This window comes from Lepus europaeus, chromosome 2 (genome assembly GCF_033115175.1).
Source record: "Lepus europaeus isolate LE1 chromosome 2, mLepTim1.pri, whole genome shotgun sequence".
Classification (NCBI taxonomy): domain Eukaryota; kingdom Metazoa; phylum Chordata; class Mammalia; order Lagomorpha; family Leporidae; genus Lepus; species Lepus europaeus.
In genome coordinates this window covers 67,159,639-67,181,299 of record NC_084828.1, presented here as the reverse complement: position 1 = coordinate 67,181,299, position 21,661 = coordinate 67,159,639, and the positions used below count along the sequence as shown (strand labels likewise).

Sequence of the window (21,661 nt, the reverse complement as noted above, 5' to 3'; positions counted from 1 at the left end):
GTTTTGCAACATGTGAGCTAAAATCTTCCTCCTTACACAACTACAATGTTATATAACTGTTTAACATCTGAAATACAATTTGGGTTTTTTCTCATAAGCAAGTATACTATTGACCACTTCCTACACACCAAAGTAGAAATAGTTCAATGACTAAAAATTGATTTTCACTATAAAAAGGGTGACTAAAATATTTCTTTTAAAAACCATGGGTGGATTAGTATTCCAAACTGGGCTACATAGGAACTTATTTCTACTTGAAGACTTCTCTGATTATCCATTGTCAATTTATATAATACAGGATATTTGCAAGATCATTTTCGCCATTGATTAGTCTGGACTCACAACATCCAGGTACTGTGAAAGAGCAGATTTAACCACAGTTTACACAGAGAGAACCAAGGCATATGGTGAGAACTTGCCAGGGCCAGAGACCTCATTAGATATAAAAATGTAGGAAGAGCCAGATTTTTTTTGTGTGGGGAAGGGGGAGACATTAATTGGTTTAATGATAGGGGTAAAAGTGTGAGGCATTTGTTGTGGCAGAATTAATTCTGGATCCATAAGTGAAAAGTTCAGAACATAAATAATGTAGATTCCGGTGTGAAAAGGGTTAGTCGAATAAAAGTTAAAACCTGAGTAAAGAGTCATTTTAGACACAGATTACCTTGCAGAAAACAAAACAGTGAAACAAGGATAGGAAAAAACTTAACAGCGATAGAGTTTCCCATTTTTGAGCTGAGGGACTTTTATAAAATCTCTTTAAAAGAGTGATTTTTCTTGAAGACAATCCTTAAATATCTCATTGCCAGCCCCCATCCCCACCCCTGTAACCTGTGATTGAGAGCATTAATTTACAGGGATAAAACTGAGATGCAAAGAAGCTGAGAGGTTACGACCACATGGAGAATGAATAGCATGGAGCAGATGTTATGTCTTAAAGTACTGACTTAAAAATAGAAACAGAAGGAAGAGGATAAACAGGAACTTTTATGGATGGACAAGTGGAATAATCCAGGGATCCAGTAGCAACACCAGTTATTTATTTATTTATTGTTACAAAGGACTTGGAATTTTAATTATACAGTGAAACCTAAGATGACAAACACTCATCTGGGTATTGAAATGCTCATTGAAGGGAATATATGCAATACAATCTCCTAAGACCCCATGGGGAAAAATGGACATAAATGAGCCAAGGTGTAGGCAAATGTAAACTGACGCACTTACGACAAACAGCTGTTGTCTTAAGTTAAAATAGAATGGACACTGAGCCATCAATAAGACTTGAGAGAGGAATTTAAGGCAGCTTGATCAATATTCTAGGGTGAATTTTTAGATACTATTGGTCATTATTGGAAATGGTATTGAAGAGTAAAACAATGGTGCCCATCCATGTGGAAAACCATGTGCCCCTCTGGGCTCTATAGATATCCACTGGGAGATATTAAGGGGAATTAACCTGTGGAGGAGACACATAAAGCATCTCTTCATGGCTGTCAGACACAACTATAGTAGGACAGGTCAGAGTTCTAAGCCAGTGTAGCAAATCTGATGTTCTGGATTCAAAGGGAGGCTTTCCCTAACGTATCCTCTAATCGACTTTCACAGTTAAATCCCAAGCTATGGTAATAAATACAACCAGTTTAGGTCAGGATACCGAAGATCCTGCTGGGCCAAAGAGGACCTGATTATAGAAACTTTAAGTGCCAGTGCTGGAAAAAAGAAAAATAAAGAGCAGAAGGCAGCAACTCTGGTTTGCCACATTTAATGCATTAAAAGATTGAATATTTTATGAATCTTAATATGAAAGGGATGGGAGAGGGAGCGGGAGATGGGAGGGTTGTGGGTGGGAGGGAGGTTATGGGGAGAAAAAGCAGCTATAATCCAAAAGTTGTACTTTGGAAATTTGTATTTCTTAAATAAAAGTTAAAAAAAAAGAAAAAAAAGATTGAATATCTTAGACAGCTGTGTTTATATCTACTGAAGATTATTTGGGGTGGCAACTAGCACAATAATTTTAAATCCAAGAGTCTATTTCCTTGGGTCCAACTATATATTTGTTTTGTGTAAGTCATGTGCTAATGGCAACTGTAAGCAACACAGCTGTAGAATGGGAGCACTTCAGAGGACAGGATCCTATTCATTTTCAACTCATAGAGATGTTGCTCTTTTCTACACACCTTCGTGGCAATAATGTTCACAACAAACGTTTTTCTTAAATATATGCATTTAAATGCAAACCTCACAGCAACAGAATAAAGAATGTAGCTGGTACTTGTGGATGTATGGAGGGTTGTCATTTGATATACATCATAGCCTTAGCCACTGCAGAACTGACTGGAGCACACTGGGGGATGAATCAGGATTTCCTCATAACCAAGAAGAATGGAGAATGTATTTGTCATTGGTAGTTTCATTTATCCCTAGGATTTAGATATAATTTTTATGGCATTGTCCCAATTGATGATATATAATAAAAAGCTGTTTAGTATCTCTTGAATTTTTGGCATTCTTTACTTAGCTTCAAATTTTTACAGTCAAACTACAACTTGAATAGAGGAGATAACTGATGCAATAATGGAAATAGACTAGGAATAAAAATATTTTAAGTACTTAGGCTGGCAACATAAATATGGCCTGTCTTTTCCTGCCTCTAATATTTTTGCAGAGATAATGTTAAAGTAGATATTATAAAATGTGTTTGCATTAGTGAGATGCTTACAGGTATGGTGTTTTTTATATATGTGAACAGCATTTTTTTTTTTTGAGTAGCAAATTTTAAGTTGATGCGTGTCTCACACAAACATGCACATACAGAAGTACAGAAAAAGCTGTCACTGGATAAATGCCAGTTCCACTCTATTTAGCAGATTGTTGACTTCACAATAGTAAGTAGTTCTGCCCCACCCTACTGTGTGGATAGAGTGAAACCTGAGAAGTCCTTAACAAGATTTTACATTTGATATAGTTTATCTACATTATTTTGGCATACGTTAATCAGCCTTAATACAAACTCTGGGGATGTTTGGTTGACATCTGACGTATCCTAATCAAGAATATACCTTTCAAGAACAGTTAGCATTAAATTGGTCACCTCACAGGCTATTACCAGAGATTGTTAAAGAATGAGTATTTTTAATGGTTAATTTACTGTCCTTAAAGATCTGTGGATTAGCTCAGCCCTTCCAAGAACAGGTGTAAGAATCCAGGATGCCCAACAGACCTAGGATTTCTAACTCATTCTCTACATACATCAGATCATCACCTGAATGGATCTGCTGGAATATAGCAAGACTCACTTCTAATCACTCTTGTAGGTAGTATACTGTTGGGTTGCCTAAAAGGGAGGAGTTGGGACTTTTTCAAGCTTACAGGACAGGTTGGATGACTGTTCTGACGCCTGATTGCTCATAAACATGCATGAAGCAGTACTTGTTCTAAAATCTGAATTCAGAGTCAATTATCCCCTGGTTAGGTTCAGGACAGCCCTCACTGAAGGCTGCAAAACCACCTAACAGTGAATACCCAAATTGGCTTATGTCAGCTTACACTTTTCTTTAGGGAGGAAACCCAAATACATGGAGGCACAGTACTAATTTAGTCATAGTCTATAGAATATGCTTACAAATATTAATGCTTAGTATGATAGGGCTGAAAACCCCCGGTCCTTCTATGAAGTCTGCACACTACTCAGGAATAAAGTAAGAGTCTAGGTCCTTCCTTGTCAGTCAGGCACAGGAAAAAGAGAAACACAGAGCCAAGCCACAGTGGGGGACTCTAACATTTCTGTCTCATACTCTTTATTCTGGCTTGCTACCAAAGATAGCCCTTTTTCCAGTTGTCCACTATGCACATAAAATTGTTACCAGGCCTAGAAGTTCAATAATGGCAAAACAGATGAAAAAATGAGTATATTAAAGAACCAACTTGAGGACAGAATCTAAGGCAAAGCCCACTAAAATCGAATCAACTGGGATGGAGTCTTTTAATTCTTTAGTTGCTGTTCTGAAACTATGATTAACATAATGATTAATAGTAGAGTTTTCTGAATATGTGGAGGTCAAAAACTAAGTTACAAAATGAGTACATGTACTTTTTTCCATATTAATAAATATTTCGTATGGTTTTCTTGAATGGATCCTCTCTGTGTAAAACAAAACAAAAAATTATTAGGACCACTTCCTAATAGCAAACTAGAAAGGAGTAACAGCTGAATGGTGATGAGTATGACATATGATTGTACTGCATCAGAGCACAAGCCTGTCTGGCCCCACAGGACCTCCTGGAAGGAGGATCCAACAACAGTCAGGTTGATATTCAGGGAGATGAGTCAACAGTAGTGATTTGTAAAACGAAAGCAACTACCGGTCATAGCAACATGTATTTTTAATTCAGGTATCAAGCCTTCTACAGGACAAATGTTTGTTGCAATAAGGTGTCTTCACAGGCACTTGGTTATACATAAATTAGGTCAAACAAAATCTTCATGCTGCACTTAGTTCTCCATGGGCATACTGCAGTAATTAAATGCTGGTAATGGCATTGGAAGTTTAGGTTCAATTGCAACAATAACAGAGTCATAGGCATTTGTCAGTTTGAAGAGAATTTACACTTTCCTATTCATTATTATCTTGTTTTAACTCTCACCACAAGAGGTTGGCAGGGAAGGTATTATCATCTCTGCTTTACAGATGGGAGCAACTGACATCCCATGCTGATACCCCACATATATAAAGTGAGTTGCCTAATTTTCCATGACTAGAAAGATATGAAGTCGGGAGTAGAACCTGTTCTTTTGATTCTTGGAATAATGGTCTATCCTGCACACTCTAGGGAATCAAAGCATTGAAGGAAGTCTCTGTGGTATCTAGCAAACAGCACCAGAAATCAGCAAAGTTCAGGGAAAGGCTGAACAATGAAAAATAAAAGTGAAATTTTGACTTCTATGAAGAGGACTTCGGAAATCATTCACAAAAGAAGAAGGAAGAAATTTTCCTGTCCCTATAAGCAAACAAGGCCATAGAAAATTAGTAAGGAAACTGGCTCACTGAGTGCATGTTTATCATTTATTACATACATATTACAGGGAACCCTAGCACAGGTATATTATATGTCTTAAAGAGCATAGAATTCTTCAAACTTGGAAAACCTAAGAATGCTAGGCATAGGAAGACATCTCAAAGAAAGGCACTATATAACTGCCATTTAAGATTTTATCCCATATATATGTCATGCCAATACGTGGTAGTGCAGATGCTTTATTTTAGTGTGGTGTGCAATGAACTTGGTGATCTGCTACTGCAGCAACAAAGCACATTCCTGGAGCTCGGGGTGCTTAAAAATAGGCAATAAAGGCAGTGTTAAAGGCAAGCACACACAACTCCCTTAAAATGCAAAGCCACAACCATAAGTTGAGAAGTATCTAGGAAGCCATTTCTGTTTCAATGTGTTTTATTTAATTAGTTATGGGAAAAGTACCTAACACTGTGGACTATATCCCTAAGTCTTACTCACTGACCTTTACAAATTTAACTCCCAAATTTAAATAGCATTCCCAAGTAGTCTAGGCTCCAAATTTAGAGATCAACAGGCTAATTTAGGGTGGCATTTTTGGTTGAGGGGGCTGGTTGATTAAACCTATTTTAAAGCTTCTTACTATTTAGCTCAGTTTTTTTTTAGAGAACAGCCAGGAGGCACCAGGCTAAACTATTAGAGAGCTTACTTGACCCATGTGAAAGACCAACAGCCATAACATCCACCAGTTTAAGGAAATATCATAGCTGACAATAGCTGACAAGTAAAGAGGATACTGAACTGACTGCAAGAGAGGTGTCTATATCCTGAATTTTTTCCCCAATAACTACATGGAGAATGTTACAAGTAGAAAGTGGGAGGTCTCTGTGGTCAGGCGAAAGGGCTCCTAAAACCCACTGCTTCCGAATCCTTTTCCCTGGTGCTAATGAAGACATCTGTATTCCCCCTGGCTTCATAGTGTAGTGCTTTTATGTATCTAATTTAATAACTGGCTTCCCAGCAGAATCCTAGAGAAACCATCCCTAATGTGTAAGACATTTCTAAAGCTTTCTAATATGGTGTTTCACTGCCATATTGCCTCTAGTCTATAACAACCAGGATTGATGAAAGACTTCCTCGTTAAGGAGAGCTCTAACCATAATCATCTTCCCGCTGGAAACAAACGTCAGAATTCCTCTACCTTCTGTTATACTAACTCAGTGATGATATTCCCCAAAATAAAGTTGAATATGTTCTTTGATACAAAGGGCAGAACACTCAACTCTGAGGTAGCATAGTGATTCAGCAATTAGGGTCATATGCAGCTATACTCTTTTAAATTGCTAATTATCTAGCCAAAGCACTGAGTTGAAATTTAAGCATCCTTTCTTCCAGAATTGTTGGCCATTCAGGTAATGGGGGCGGGGGGACCAGCATATTACTACTATAGAATAACCTGGATAACTTGTCTGAAAAGCGAAAAGGAAACAACCATACAAAGAAGAACTACAGCCAGCACATGAATCACGAAGCATCTTTGGTATCTCATTGGATATCTATGTTAATATTTCCCTCTCCACTTAAAGTTTAGGTTGGAAATGTATACTATTTAATCTGGTTTAGTGCTTACACTATTCTTTTTTCGTATATGACACGTTTGCAGTGTTTTTCATACTGGTGACACATCTCAAATCTTCCAGAACACACAGTAAAACAACACTTTCCTTAAGACGAGAGGAGAGTGACGGAAGTTTGCACCTGTACCTGTGATCTGTCCATCTCAGCTCACCCCTCTGTTAACTACTACTGATGGAAAGTTGGCAAAAGGAGATGAGAAAGCTCCAAGCAGACATTCACAGGCCCTCAAGTGTTGCAGGATACCTGGTCTATAAGTCACTGTATTTGCTTTTGAGCATGTCATTACTCTCCTTATAGCAGAGGACGAGGTGCAAAGGACATGTGGGTTTAGCACACATACCATATGGGAGTAACTCTTTTTTCAGACAAAAGTTTTCCAAATTTCCATTTTAAGTGCAGGAGTTACTTCACGGTGATTTTTCCAGCAGGCTTTTCAGAGGTAGATTAAACATGGACAATAAATACTCTGAAGAACGCAGAGGGTAGCTAAAGTTTTAAAAGACATTTCAGAAGTGAAAGCTGAGCTTGTCATGTACCACATTAGAGAAAAGAAGGGCAAAGCTAAAGGATATATACCAGTTAGACAAGGGCTTGAGTATTTAATACGTGGTAAATAGGCTAATCTGGCTAGTACAGAAATGGACTGTGAGAACAACAACGCAGCAAAAGAACCTTTGTCACTTGCAGCTGGCCAACTGCAGGCACATAACAGCAAGAAATATGCAACCCTCAGGACCTCAGTGACCCAGAAGGAACATACATTACAACAACACAAAGGTTTAAAGTCAACTAACAGGCTTCAGGTTTAAATTGCCTTTTGCTGTCGTTGCTTTAGAAAAAGGGTAAAATTCGCCTCTTTCCTTAGGCTTCTGCTTGTACACAGGTATTGTAATTGTGCTAAGCATGTCAGGATAATCCAAATCCCCGCTAATTAATTAGTGAAATGGATTCTGAACTTATTTTTCTGCCTGTTTGCATTCCAGATGAACAGGCTGGGCTACCCAAGACCCACTGAGGTTAATACTACAGCTGGGGCCTTTTTTTTTCCCAGAGAATCACTGCAGTCATTACAGACAGATGCTGTACTTTTAAATGAACATGGCATTGTAGGCCAAATGTTAGTAGTTAAACACCGTCGTCACTGAAACACACAAAGCTATAGTCAAGTTCACAAACACAGCTGGTGGTTGAAAAATCCTTAACAAAGGAAAGAAATTCACTACTGGCTCCAAGTTATTCATCAGGACTCCTGGTACCCTTAGACTGAGATTGTTTTATATGAGAGAAAATAAAATAATCATTGGCCTCAGTTTCTCTCCCCCATCTAAGAATAAACATTTGTTAGAACATCTACTGGAAAAAGGCAAATCACACATAATGTTCTCGTGGATTGATGTAGACTCTCTCAAGGTCATTGTTTTGATGATGTTTGCCAGGGCTCCGGTCTTGATAGCACATCTGATTGTATAGGGGGTACACCTGCTGAATCCCTTCTTCTCCCACTGGAATCTCATCGTCATAGTCACGTCCCTGGGCATTTAGTCCATTCTGAAAATCCAAGCATTGCTTACATTAGCAGAGCAGCTGTTTGCATTTTCTAGCACTTTGGTCAAAACAGGCAAGAATAGAATTTATTACAGTGTCCTAGATTCATTACCCCAAAAGCTACTGAATGGCAAGTTAAAGTTCAATAATTTATCATTTTCCAGTCATTTGTTGCTTGCAGTTCCTGAATAAAAATGGTGCTGCTTCTAAATACAGAATTGTGACTAATAGGGACTGTGATCAGTTTTAGGTCTTGAAATTTGGATGTGGTGTCAGTTAAAGCAAACCAGAGAACAAGGTGGTGACATCAAGAGTCTCTCAAGACAGGCTCAAGCTTGGAGTGAATATGTGAGAAAGACAGGGAATTAATTCAAATAAAACAAAAGAAACCTCAAGATTCAGCACTGGGGCATTAGAGAAAGGACACAGCAAAATGAACAGGCATTTGACCACATGCTTGAGAAAACTAATAAGAAATGCTGCCACAAATATACACATCTCCATCTTTCCTTCTGGCTTGACCTTGGGCTATAACTGACACTTACTATAAAATGAATCCCCCCTTGATGCTCTGTGGGGTCTCTCGTACAGAACTCTCTGCCTGGTTAGTGAATTTATAAAACTTGATTACTTCTAAGACACTTAGAAGTAACTAAGAGTAAGCAAGCTCAAGGACTTCACCAAATCATAGTAGAGACAACTGCCTAGGGGAGGGAATGAAATGAACTTTTATGGAAACTAGGTATTTTGACAAGCACGTTAGCCACCTGCTGATGCAACATCACAGTGTTACTTACAGAGGGCTGAAGACTGCCAACGTCCCTTTCTTTGAACTCAGTCTGCAAAGGCAAGTGTTCAGTCTGGAAGAAGACAAAAGATATGCACTTCAAAACAGGCACATGGTCCAACATATCGATCAACACCAATAAGAATCTTGCAATGAAAAGAGCTAATCATGTCTTGTTAAAAGTCTACAATCAAGCAAAATTTTCACAAAAGGATGGAAAAATCAACCACATTTCTTCTGCCTCTTATATCAGTGTGGTTCCAGGGTGTTTTCCACATGAACAGCTTCTAGCAATGCACCTTGGTAAAAGTCCAAGGCAGTGCCAGCTTCATGGATATGTGACCAGTCATACAGGGCACTTGGAACCTAATACTCTGCAACTGTCATATTATATTTCTTAATTTAATTGTGAATTTGTATTTTGTAAGAGCTGTAATGGGAAAGAGCAGCATGCTCCCGGAACTTGCAGCCCCTGCTTATGGGTGGCCTGCCTCCTGTGGCCTGGCTTCCATTGGTTTTTGGCTGCTCCTCCATCCCAGTTTACCAGGCCTCAGCTGGCCCCACTGCCTGCCCTTCATCCAGCAACCGCTATTGCCCTTTGCCCTGGCAGGGGCCTGAGCACTGGCTCAATGAAAGTTGGCATAGAAGTGAATGCCCTGAAAGCATCATGCCACATCTGACACATGACCGGAGGTGACTTCTTACTAAGGATAAGCCTCTTATCTACTCCAGTTTAGGTGCCTAATTTTGCCATCCTGACATTCTTAATTTTGGAACAAAGTGCTCTGCATTTTTCGTTTGCACTGGACCTCATAAATTATGTAACTGGTCCTGGTCCAAGGAAAGTAGACTTGGAAAATTAACATTTTTTGATTCTTTACTGTATTAGATTATCCTTATTGCTGTTCCCTTCTTTTAATGTCAGTGACTAAGACATGATTCTACATAACTTACAGCTGAATCTGCTTTGATAAGGGGCACGGCAGTTAGAAGCTGCTTCTTAGTGAGGGTGGGTGCACATTTTCTAAGCAGCTAGAGTCCATCCATTCTTTTTGAGGAAGTATCTAGACATCTTTAAAAAGGATCTCTAGAAGAAAGAGTCCATAAAAGTCACAACCCACTACCCTCTTTTATCAGCATTAAGGAACACTGATAGAGACACGCCACAGACACACCACTGTTTTCTTCAGTAGCCCCACGTGTCTCATCATGACTTACTAAGTCTGACACTTCTGAAGGAGGGAAAAGCAAGTGAAATATGTTCCTAGCAAACTCAGCCTCCAACAAGGAATATATATGTTCTACCAAATGGAGGGGAATCAAAGATTTCTGCTGATTATTTTTATTCCTTACTTAATAGTCTAATCATGTGGAAAAGTGCAAAGAGATTGGAAAAGAAATATTGAACATGACACCTTCTGATGGCAAAAATAAAAGGGGTTCATGAATACAGCCCATGTCCATTCCTCCCCATTGGTGGCTCAGTGTGGAAGCAGGAGAATGGTCAACACTTAAAGATTAAAAGCACATTCTAAGGGCCGGCGATGTGGTGCAGCGTGTTAAAGCCGCGGCCTGCAGCGCTTGCATCCCAAATAAGTATGGGTTCGAGTCCCGGCTGCTTCACTTCCAATCTAGCTCTCTGCTATGGCCTGGGAAAGCAGTAGAAGATGGCCCATGTCCTTGGGCCACTGCACCCATCTGGAAGACCCGGAGGAAACTCCTGGCTTCGTATTGGCGCAGCTCTGGCCATTGCAGCCATCTGGAGGAGTGAACCAGTGGATGGAAGACCTCTTTCTGTCTGGCTCTACCTCTCTCTGTAACTCTCTCTTTCAAATAAACAAAATAAATCTTTTTTTTAAAATTTTTAAAAAGCACATTCTAGGAACACACTGATTACAGTCTTAAGAGTTCAACAAGAGAGGTAGTTAGAACACATGTTGTTCTGTGTTTATGTTTATGCTATAAAATTCCAAATGATAAATTTAACATGACAGAAGAGAAATGATCAATAATGCCTTTATGAACACACTGGGTAAGAAATGCATTTGTTTGGAGCTGGCGCTGTGGCACAGTGGGTTAAAGCCATGGCCTGTAGTGTCGGCATCCCATATGGGCACCGGTTCATATCCCCACTGCTCTGCTTCCAATCCAGCTCTCTGCTATGGCCTGGAAAAGCAGTAGAGGATGGCCCAAGTCATCGGACCTCTGCAACTGTGTGGGAGACCTGGAAGAGGCTCCTGGCTCCTGGCTTCAGATCAGCTCTGCTCCAGCCATTGAGGCCAACTGGGGAGTGAACCAGTGGATGGAAGACAACTATCTTTCTCTCTCTCTCTCTCTCTCTCTCTCTCTGCATAACTCTTTCAAATAAATAAACAGATCTTTTAAAAAAAAGGGAAAAAACCAAATGCATTTTTTCATCATCAACAAAACATGGTAACACTCACTATACCTCACATGAGCCATGAATAATGTCATATCTAATCAAATTGTTTATATAGACAGGAACTCCACACAGCCTAGGGAAGGCTCTAATTTAGAGACCAGGGACTAGGGATAGTTGTGTAACTATTTCTGCATTGCAATGGCCACTCAATCTCTGACAAGATTTTGTATCCTAGGCTCAACATGTAAGAAGCTAAATCTAATGTTAATGTGTATCTGTTCTCCTGTCAATTCATAAAAAATCTGCAATGCTGAGTATACTGACTTTCTGATCCACCGTGGGAGCATCATGCAAAATAGTCTCACTGCCTTAAAAACCTCCTGTGATCCATTGATTCATCTGTTCCCACCCACTCACAGTCTCAGGCAACCATTCATCTTTTTATTGTTTCTATAATGTCACTTTTTCTAGAATGTACATAGATGGAATCATTCAGTATGTAGCTTTTTCAGATAAACTATTTTTAAAAAAGATTTATTTATTTGAAAGGCAGAGTGACAGAGATTGGGAGGTAGAAAAATTTTCCATCTGCTGTTTCACTCCCCAAATTCGCACAACAGCAGGGTCGAGGCCAGGTGAGGTGAGTCAGGTGCATGGAATCCCATCTGGGTCTCCCAAGTGGGTGGCAGGGGCCCAAGAACTCGGACCATCTTCTGATACACTCCCAAGCACATCAACAAGGAGCTGGACTGAAGCAGAGCAGCCAGGACTCAAACTGGGGCTCTGACATGGTTTGCTGGTGTTGCAAGCAGCGGTATAACCTGCTACAACACAGTGCTGGACCCCAGACTAGATTTTCCCTCAATAATAGATACTTCATGCCTTGATGAATCATTTCTTTTTAGTACCAAATACTACTCCATTGTCTAAATGAACCAGTTTATTTAGCCATTCACCTAATGAAGAACACCTTGGTTGCTTCTATAGCAATTCCATTAGCAATTATGAATACAGCTGCTATAAAAATCATCGTGCAGGGTTTTTGTGAACACGTGCTTTCATTTCATTTGGGTAAATATCAAGGAAAGAGGTTGCTGGATTGTACAGTTTGCTCAGGAACTGCCAAACTGCATTCTAAAGTGGCTATACCATTTTGTACTCTCATCTGTAATGAATGAGAGTTCCAGCTGCTCCCCATCCTCATCAGCGTTTGGGGCTGGAAAAAATTCACAGCCACAGTATATGAAAAGTACATTACATAATACTTTACATATGTTTTATTGTGAATGTATATGTGCTGAATAAAAATATATAACGTTAACTGATGGATACATAACATACACTATTCTCTTACTAGTGTGTCTTTTCCTAGAAAGCCCCGGGCCGCTCTGAACTGTAATGCATATTTTGGTCTCCCTACTTTGATGTACTATATCATAGTAATTTCTGTTGAGCTGCCATCCATACTCACTTTGCTGATTTGCGAATGTCATATAGACTTTCATTCCTGGCTTCCAATGTGTCAAAACCACTATGTTCTTATCTTAGTAAACATTTTGCCTTCTCTGGCCTAACAAACAAACTAGAACTTCCTCCTTTTAGCATCTATTTTGTTCTGTTTCCATACAAATAATATTTTGGCCTGCGCAGTGGCTCACTTGGTTAATCCTCTGCCTGCAGCGCTGGCATCCCATATGGGTGCCGGGTTCTAGTCCCAGTAGTCCCAGTTGCTCCTCTTCCAGTCCAGCTCTCTGTTGTGGCCCAGGAGGGCAGTGGAGGATGGCCCAAGTGCTTGGGCCTCTGCACCTGCATGGGAGACCAGGAGAAGCACCTGGCTCATGGCTTCAGATCGGTGCAGTGCCGGCCTTAGCGGCCATTTGGGAGGTGAACCAATGGAAGGAAGACCTTTCTCTCTGTCTATAACTCTACCTGTCAAATAAAATAATAATAATAATAATATTTTAAAATCTCATAGTTTTCAGGTCCGTTAAGGTTTGTTCTCAGTGATGACAGAACTAAAATTTCAAGCTGGTAGTGTCACAAATACTCTGCTTTTTCTGCCAGTGGAAAAACTTCCAAATCAGAGTTCCTACATTTGTCCTTGGTGTCAAATTAAGTCTCTTTGATCTTCTACTGGTTTTCACAATGTCATTCTCTAGCAGCTCTGTACTTCCCTTTTACCTTAACTTTTTCTTGTATTGTAATTTGTAAACCACAGACATCACTCATTTTAAAAACACTCTCCTACCTTCTCAAACTTTCCCCTAACATGTTCCCTCCAATTGCATACTGCCAATGACATCTGATGGTTCCAGGAACATCAGAGAAAGCAAAACCCTTCCTAATGACCATCTGTCGTGTCCACAGTAGTGTTCCATTAAGGACTCTGGCATCTAGATTACTGTCTTCTTCACCCTGCCCATGCCATCATCACGGTCACAAAGACAATTCAGCTTATACCCCCACCTCACCACTTTTTGGGTTTTCTCTCCACTTCAGCAAACCATTCCAACATCTGCAAGAACTTTCAAATCATGGTTTTTATCTTTTAGTTCTCTTGTCCTCATATCACTCACTCCTTTCTCCAGGAGTACAAGTATGTTAAAACTTTCCCCAACTTCAGAAACAAAGCAAAGACAGCATTTTTTACAACATCCAATTCCTGAATTGTCAAAGGCATTTAACTTAACTGCTAAAACCTTCCCTTAATATAATCCTTTAAACTCATCCCCTTCTTGCTAGAGAACCACACATCACCCTTAAATCTCCAGGGCTGTAGGTGAAGATATACTAAGCACCCCATAATCTTACACCTAGCATGCAACTGGTCTACCCACTGCTGCCTTTCCAAGTCAAGCATTTGCTAAGCTTTCATGACATATCCTTGGCTAACCTTCTATTGCCACTTATAGTGTGCCAGACATAAATATTTTAATGTTAACAATTCTTTATGGAAAGAGTACAGATTATATGAAGTATAATCAGTATACACGAATTCAGTATACATGAATACTGAATATATTAATTACTTTTGATTCTGCCTAAAATCTTGTCTGGTCTCTTGGAAAAAAGGACCAGATTACTATAAGCTGCCCTCTTAAGCCTGCCAAGAACCTCTGAACCCTTGATAATACAGTGTTTTATGTTACTTTTTCCTTTTCAATTCACATCTATTTGTGAATTTCTGTTATCTTTCCAATTTCACCATTGACCTGTGGAATTATATCTCCTTTTTTCCCAAAGATATCAGGGTTTCAGGTTAACACCTGGGGTTCATGTTGAAATTACCTTTCATAGGATGCTTAACAGAGAAGTTTCTCGAATTACTAGGTCTCAGAAAAGCCAGTCATTTTCTCTGAGCTGGGTCATTGTTCTGTGACCTGTATTCCCCTATTTCTGGTCTGTTCTCCCCATGATTCTCTGCATCTGTTGGCATTCTCTTGCTCTTGGTTTTATGCCTCGGCAAGGCACAAAATTCTATTGACATATCTTGCCCTAATGCTTCTTCCTGACAAGTGAAATACATTTTTACTTCTGCTTCCACTCATGGTGGAGAATACAAGATTAGCCCTCTGTCATAAGCTATTAAAAAACAAGTTTTCAGACACCAGACAACTGTGCTACACTGAGCTGGGATTCCAGACAATAGGGAACACTAACACACACACACACACACAGATGCAGACACAGAAGGTTATCCTCTGAAAGCTCTAACTTTCCTGCAGTATGAAGGGAGGAAACTTCAAGAACAGCACAGAGTCTTGCTGAGGCAAACTGAGGAAGCTGGGAATCTGCAGAACAGGTACCACAGAGAGGGATCCACTCAGAAAAACCTTCAGAAATCTGCATAGTAGAGATGCTATGGCTGAAAACTAGTCTGGAAATGCACACAGCAGACAAAAAACAATCTACTGGAGAAAGAAAAATACCAGCGGCTATCAGATTAACAACTAACAGAGCTTGATTAGAGTTGGGTGACACTTGAGTTCCAGGCAGCCAAAGCAGAAAATCCTCATTGAACATGTGAGACATTCAGTAGAGACCTAGGGCCTTATAAGTAAAACTAAAGTAGCACCTGAGGATAGATTATTCTATAACAATGCTTAACAACAAGATTTCAAATAGCAGGTTAATCTTAAAGTAAATTAATTTACTGCCAGATAACAACTCAATTCTTACTAAGGGAGGCAGCAACATTCAAATAATTGACAACAAAAAATTCACAATGTCCAACATCTAGTTAAAATTTACTGATCAAAAAAAAAAAAAAGCAGGAAAAAAAATAAATCAGTAGAAATAAACTCAGAAACCAGAAGTATGATTGAATTAGTAGAAAAAAAGCTTTAAAATAGCCATTATAAATATGTTTAAGGCTAAAAAAGAAACTATGAATATGAGAATCGACAACAGTGAGAAAGAATCAAAGAGAACTTCTAGAGTTTAAAAATTATAGTATCTGAAAAGGAAAATGTCACTGGATGGCCTTAATAGCAGATGAAACACTGAAGAATAAAAGATCAGTATACCAGAAAGCAGAAATTATCAACACAAAGATGTGTAAACCAATGGATCAGAACAGAAACTCCAGAAATCAACTCCATGCATCTGCAATCAATTTATCTTTGACAAAGGAAAAAAATCTATCCCTGGAGTAAGGACAGTCTTTTCAACAAATGGTGCTGGTAAAATTGGATCTCTGCATGCAGAAGTATGAAGCAAGCCCCCTACCTTACACTTTACACAAAAATCCACTCAAAATGGGTCAAAAACCTAATCTATGACCCAATGCCATCAAATTATTAGAGAACATTGGGGAAATACTGCAAGACACTGGTATAGGCAAAGACTTCTTGGAAAAGACCACAGATGCACAGGCAATCAAAGTCAAAGCCAAAATTGACAAATGGGATTACATCAAGCTAAGAAGTTTCTGCACTGCAAAAGAAACATTCAGCAAAGTAAAGAGGCAACTGACAGAATGGGAGAAATTATTTGCAAACTATGCAACAGATAAAGGATTAATATCCAGAAACTCAACAACAACAAAACAAACAGACTAGTTAAGAAATGGGCAAAGGACTTAAACAGACATTTTTCAAAAGAGGAAATCCAAATGGCCAACACACACATGAAAAGAATGCTCAGGATCACTAGCCCTCAGGAAAATGTGAATTAAAACCACAATGAGGTTTCACCTCATTTAACCACAGTTAAAATAGCTTTCATTCAGAAATCAACAAACAGCAAATGATGGCAAAGATGTGGGGGAAAAGGTACTCTAATCTACTGTTGGAGGGAATGTAAACTGGTCCAGCCACCGTGGAAGACAGTGTGGAGATCTCAGATATCTGAATATAGACCTACCATATGATCCAGCAATCCAACTGCTGGGAATTTACACATAGGAAATGAAATCAGCAAATGAAAGAGTTATCTGTACCCCCATGTTTACTGCAGCTCAATTCACAATAGCCAAGATATAGAAGCAACCCAAATGCCCATCAATTGAAGATTGGATAAAGAAATTATAGCATATGTACATCACAGAATACAACAGAGCAGCAAAAATAAATGAAATTCTGTCATTTGCAATGAAATAGATGCAACGGGAAAACATTATACTTAGTGAAATAAGCCAGACCTAAAAGGACAAATACCTATGTTCTCCCTGATCTGTGGTAACTAATAGAGCACCTAAAAGGTAATCAACAGAAATGAAGCTGACACTCTGAGTTGCCATGACTTTGAACAGCCTTTGTCTCCACTGTTGAGGAACAGTTTTTTCTTCAAACTATTTGTTGAACTCTTTATTTAGTACAGAGTTAATCTTACATGTATAAAGTTAATTGAAAATAAATTTTAGTAAAAAATAAGAATTGGAATAGGAGAGGGATGAGGAAGGAAGGTGGGAGTACGGGTAGGGTGGGAAGAATCACTATGTTCCTAAGGTTGTATTTATGAAATGCAGGAAGTTTGTATACCTTCAATAAAAGGTTTCTGGAGAAAAATAAATGTTTCGTGTGTAAATCTCACAGACACAAAAAAAATGCTTCTTGGGATGTCTACATTGTATATGGGAGTCCCTGGTTTGAGTCCTGGCTCTTCTTCCAATTCCAGCTTCCTGCTTATTTGTACCCTGGGAGGTAGAAGGTGATGGCTCAAGTACTTGGGTCTCTGCCATGTGGGATATGAGGATGAGTCCAGGTTCCTGTCTTCAGCATGGCTCATATCCAGCTGCTGTGGGCATTTGGGGAATCAGTCAGTAGATGAAAGATTCTCTCTTTCTGTCTTCCTCTCTCTGTCTCTTTGCTTTTCAGATAAATTTTTTAAAATGAGAAATCCGTAAAAAAAAAATTGAGAATCTCAAAATGTTTCAAATTTCAACATCAAAATAATTCATTGACCAAAAAGAAACATCAGATCAGAAAGTATTTTTAAAGAATGATAATAAGATATTAACACCAAATGCTTCAGGATTTCATATTTACAACAAAATTTATACTTTTACATGGGTGGGGAACATCTAGCCCGTGGGCTATCTCTGGCCTGCAAAATCACCTGGTCTGGCCCTGCCAATATAATTGCAGGCAGACTCGAAATTCAATTGATCCATAGCAGGATAATGTTTAAGCTGATGATTTTGTATGGTCAGCAAATGATGCTATAAAATCTCCAAATAGCCCTTGGCAGAAAAAGGTTCCCCATCACTGTAGAAATATTTTTATTAGAAAGTTTCTCAAATTAATAGTCAAAGCTTCTTTGCTTCTTTTTTAAGGAACTGAAAAAACTGGAGCAAATTAAATCTAAAAAAAGAAAGAATGAAAAACCAAACTAGGGGCCGGTGCTGTGGTGTAGTAGGCTAGGCCTCCACATGTGGCGCCAGTACCTCATATGGGTACTGATTGGTGTCCCAGTTTCTCCTCTTCTGATCCAGCTCTCTGCTAATGGCCTGGGAAAGCAGTGGAAGATGGCTCAAGTGCGTGGGCTCCTACACCCATGTGGGAGAACCAGAGGAAGCTCCTGGCTTAGGATCAATGCAGCTCTGGTCGTTGCGGCCAACTGGAGAGTGAACCAGCAGATGGAAGACCGTTCTCTCTGTCTCTCCCTTTCTCTGCCTGTAACTCTCTCTCTCAAATAAACAAGTAAAATCTTTTAAAAAATTGAAATTAATAACATTGAGAAAATTTAATGAAAACAAAGGTTGAATCTTCAAAAAGCTCAGTGAAACTAGAAAATCCTTAGTAAGAAAAATGGAGAAACTCAAATCAGTATCAAAATAAAAAAGGTGACATCATTAGTGATCCCACAGAAATTAATGTGTTAAGCACAGCCTGGTGCCAATTAATTTGGACAACCTAGATGAATAGAAAACTGTCTTGAAAGATACAATTAAAATCCTTTCCACAAAGAAATTTCTGGGCCAGATAGAACCACTTGTAAATTCTATCAAACACTTAAAGAAAGGCTAATAATACATTTAGTACTAACAATACTAAAAGTACACAGTAAATTCTCAAATACTTTATAACAGATTATCCCTGGTGCCAAAATTTCTCTGCTCAATTAACCAACTGCTTGTTTGTGTTCTCATGACTAAATTTCTAATCTGTAGAGAAGATTTCTTCACTCTAAAGGAGTAACACATAATTACTGACTACCATACATAATTCATAAAGTATGGATTCTTCAAGGCATTCAGGATATTACATTCTTGCCCATTAAGTATCTCTCTGAAAGAATTCATAAAACATTAGTGCCACCATGAATCAAAGGTCAGTGTCCCTTTAGCTTTTTTAATAACTATGAGATACCATGTGGCATGAGCAACAACGATAAAGGTTGTATTCTAATCAAGCAAAATTTATAACAACATTAATTAGGCACTTGTGTAATGAGACACATAATTGTTACTGTTCTCCATAATTATGCATATGGGAAAGCCATTCACATGGATGTCTCTTATTATTACCATAGATTCTTAGCATTCACAGATTTAATATTGCTGGTCTCAAGCATTCATAAGTGAACTTAAAAGGTTTATGACAGGTAGTAATTTGTAATTTTGTTGAGACATAAGTTAGAACCAAAACCTAAGAGGCTTTTGTGCTGGGGTTAATCATTTAGCAAGTTAATGAGTTCAGGGACCATTCTATCTCCATCACTCTATGTACTTTTTGTTCTCAACTCTTCTATATGGATTTTTATAAAAGACAGGGGAATTTATAAATGCAGGGTTTCTCAAAAGCAGATGAAGCATTTTCTGTGAACATCAAGGAGGTTACTGTATTATTTATCAATCTTTTTCTTTTAAACAGGAAGTTTTTCCTTGTTATTTTTTAATTTGTAGTTCTTTAGTATGCATCAATCACAATTAATGCAGATTGCTACAACATACACTATGTAAATGTGTAAAAGTCTGTCTGGGTCTTAATCCCCAAACCTGAGCTTCATTTACTTACAGTTCCTGTTTCCTAATGTTCTACAGGGCAGGGGTCACGTCTGCGATCTGTCCATGTATTCCATCCCACACACATGGGAGGGTTCTCCAATACTTTACATGAAGCTATCATAGACTAGGTGCTCCATAAACACTTGCTGAGGTACTATCAATGCACAGGACCTATTCTGACTCCTACTTTTAGTCACCTACTGGTGATGCGGGTACTAGATCACACGGAAAAACCTATACCCGTTAGACTGGAAACCTTGAGCTTTGATGAATTATCATTTGCAAAGGACAGGGCAGAGATGAGTCTGAAATAGTGCATAAAAAAGAAGTGAACACCATGAATACAAGTTCTAGATCTCTGCTTCTCAGGAGTCTTGTAAAGCAAAACTAGACAAGATCTAGCATTAAAGAAAGCAAGAGCGAAAGGAAACTCAGAATTTAAGTCAATAATGCCAACATGGTTGAAACAGACATTAGGTTCAGCTTGGGGAAAAGTGAAATTATAATTTGTAAGGACTGACTAAACAAAAGACTATTCCTTTATTCCCTGTCCCTACCATTAGCTAACACCCCCCCACACTTATACAATTTTATTTTACAATTTCAAACCAAAGGCTTTAACATGATATCTCACAAATTTAAGATATCTATGTGACTGCATTTGCCTGAAAGCCTAACTATAGCAAAATTTTATTATAGCCAAGATTTATCTTAAGACAAGCATTGTTCAAGATGCTTTGGATGTACTCACTCTCTTATGTTATGTCTGTCTTTGTTCCTCTCTGAGAGATGAGGAAGCAATGTTTCCAGGTTCACAGAGCTCAAACTCAAATTCACATTTGTGTACCTGAGACTTTCCCTTCTGCCTCAAGACTGAACACACAGTGATCATCTGCTCTGAGACAATACTTGGCAAAGCTAAGCTAGAGGGCATTTTTCCTCTTTTTGATGGCATGTTTGTACAATGAAATAATATAGTTAGTACTTTAAAATGTAATGTCCAGTTTCCTAATTAATAATATTAAAGGTTGTAATGAGGCAGATAAAGAGGGAATGAGTACAGGAAGAAAGTTCTCATGGCAAAGACACAAATCATAAGGTTTATTTATAATATTAGATATTATAGCTCACAAGGCAGCACTGTACTTTTCTTAACTCACATCAGAATTATAACTATTTTGTTGTTGAAAATGCTTTCTTATCCAAAAGGAAGGCAATGTTCTTTCTTACCACTGGTAAATAAATTTTATTACTTCTACTGAGTATACAGTCTAGATTTTAATTTTTCAAAGTGAAATCTGATATGACACATTCTAATGAAATTTCTTATCTTGGTTTACAGTCTTGCTTAATCCTTACACTAAAATATACAAGAAAGTGATAGTTCAACTAAAATGTAATATGTATGCAAAGCAAAGTATCTAATTAAAGCAGATGAGAAAGATGATGGGAAATTATTTACAGACAAACTGGATATCAACATACAATTCTAAAATGTCCCTAATCACAAACCCTACACCTTTCAAAGGCAAAAATCAAATGTGTATGCATTCATCTGTACTATCTTCCATGAAGAATAATGTGTGCATATTTTAGCACCAGAATGGTTCGGTGTCATCTCAGTGCGTACCTTTGCTCTTCAAACCTGTACCTTTGTGCTATCCCTCAACATTCACACAGATTAGTTCATCTCCAAATTTTCCCACAAGGGAAACCTTCAATTTATCTGCTATATAATTTCATTCATATGCCCAAATACCCTCAAACAAGATATTAATTGCCTTTTCTGTATCAGGCATAGTATTACACTCCCACGCCAACAAGTACACAAATAGTATTCATCATG

The 21,661-nt window shown here is 38.5% G+C and overlaps 1 protein-coding gene across 1 annotated transcript in view; it reads right to left on the bottom strand.

Moving 5' to 3' along the window:
• Nucleotides 1-1,034: 1,034 nt before the first annotated feature.
• The window catches only part of NECTIN3 (nectin cell adhesion molecule 3), a 148,558-nt gene continuing 127,931 nt past the window's right edge, over nt 1,035-21,661 (bottom strand). The window contains exons 8-9 of the mRNA XM_062207874.1: nt 8,994-9,056; nt 1,035-8,199 (exon numbers count right to left, since the gene is read on the bottom strand). Coding sequence (XP_062063858.1) covers nt 8,020-8,199; nt 8,994-9,056 — 243 coding nt within the window. The 3' untranslated portion in view covers nt 1,035-8,019. The remainder of the gene's footprint in view (nt 8,200-8,993; nt 9,057-21,661) is intronic.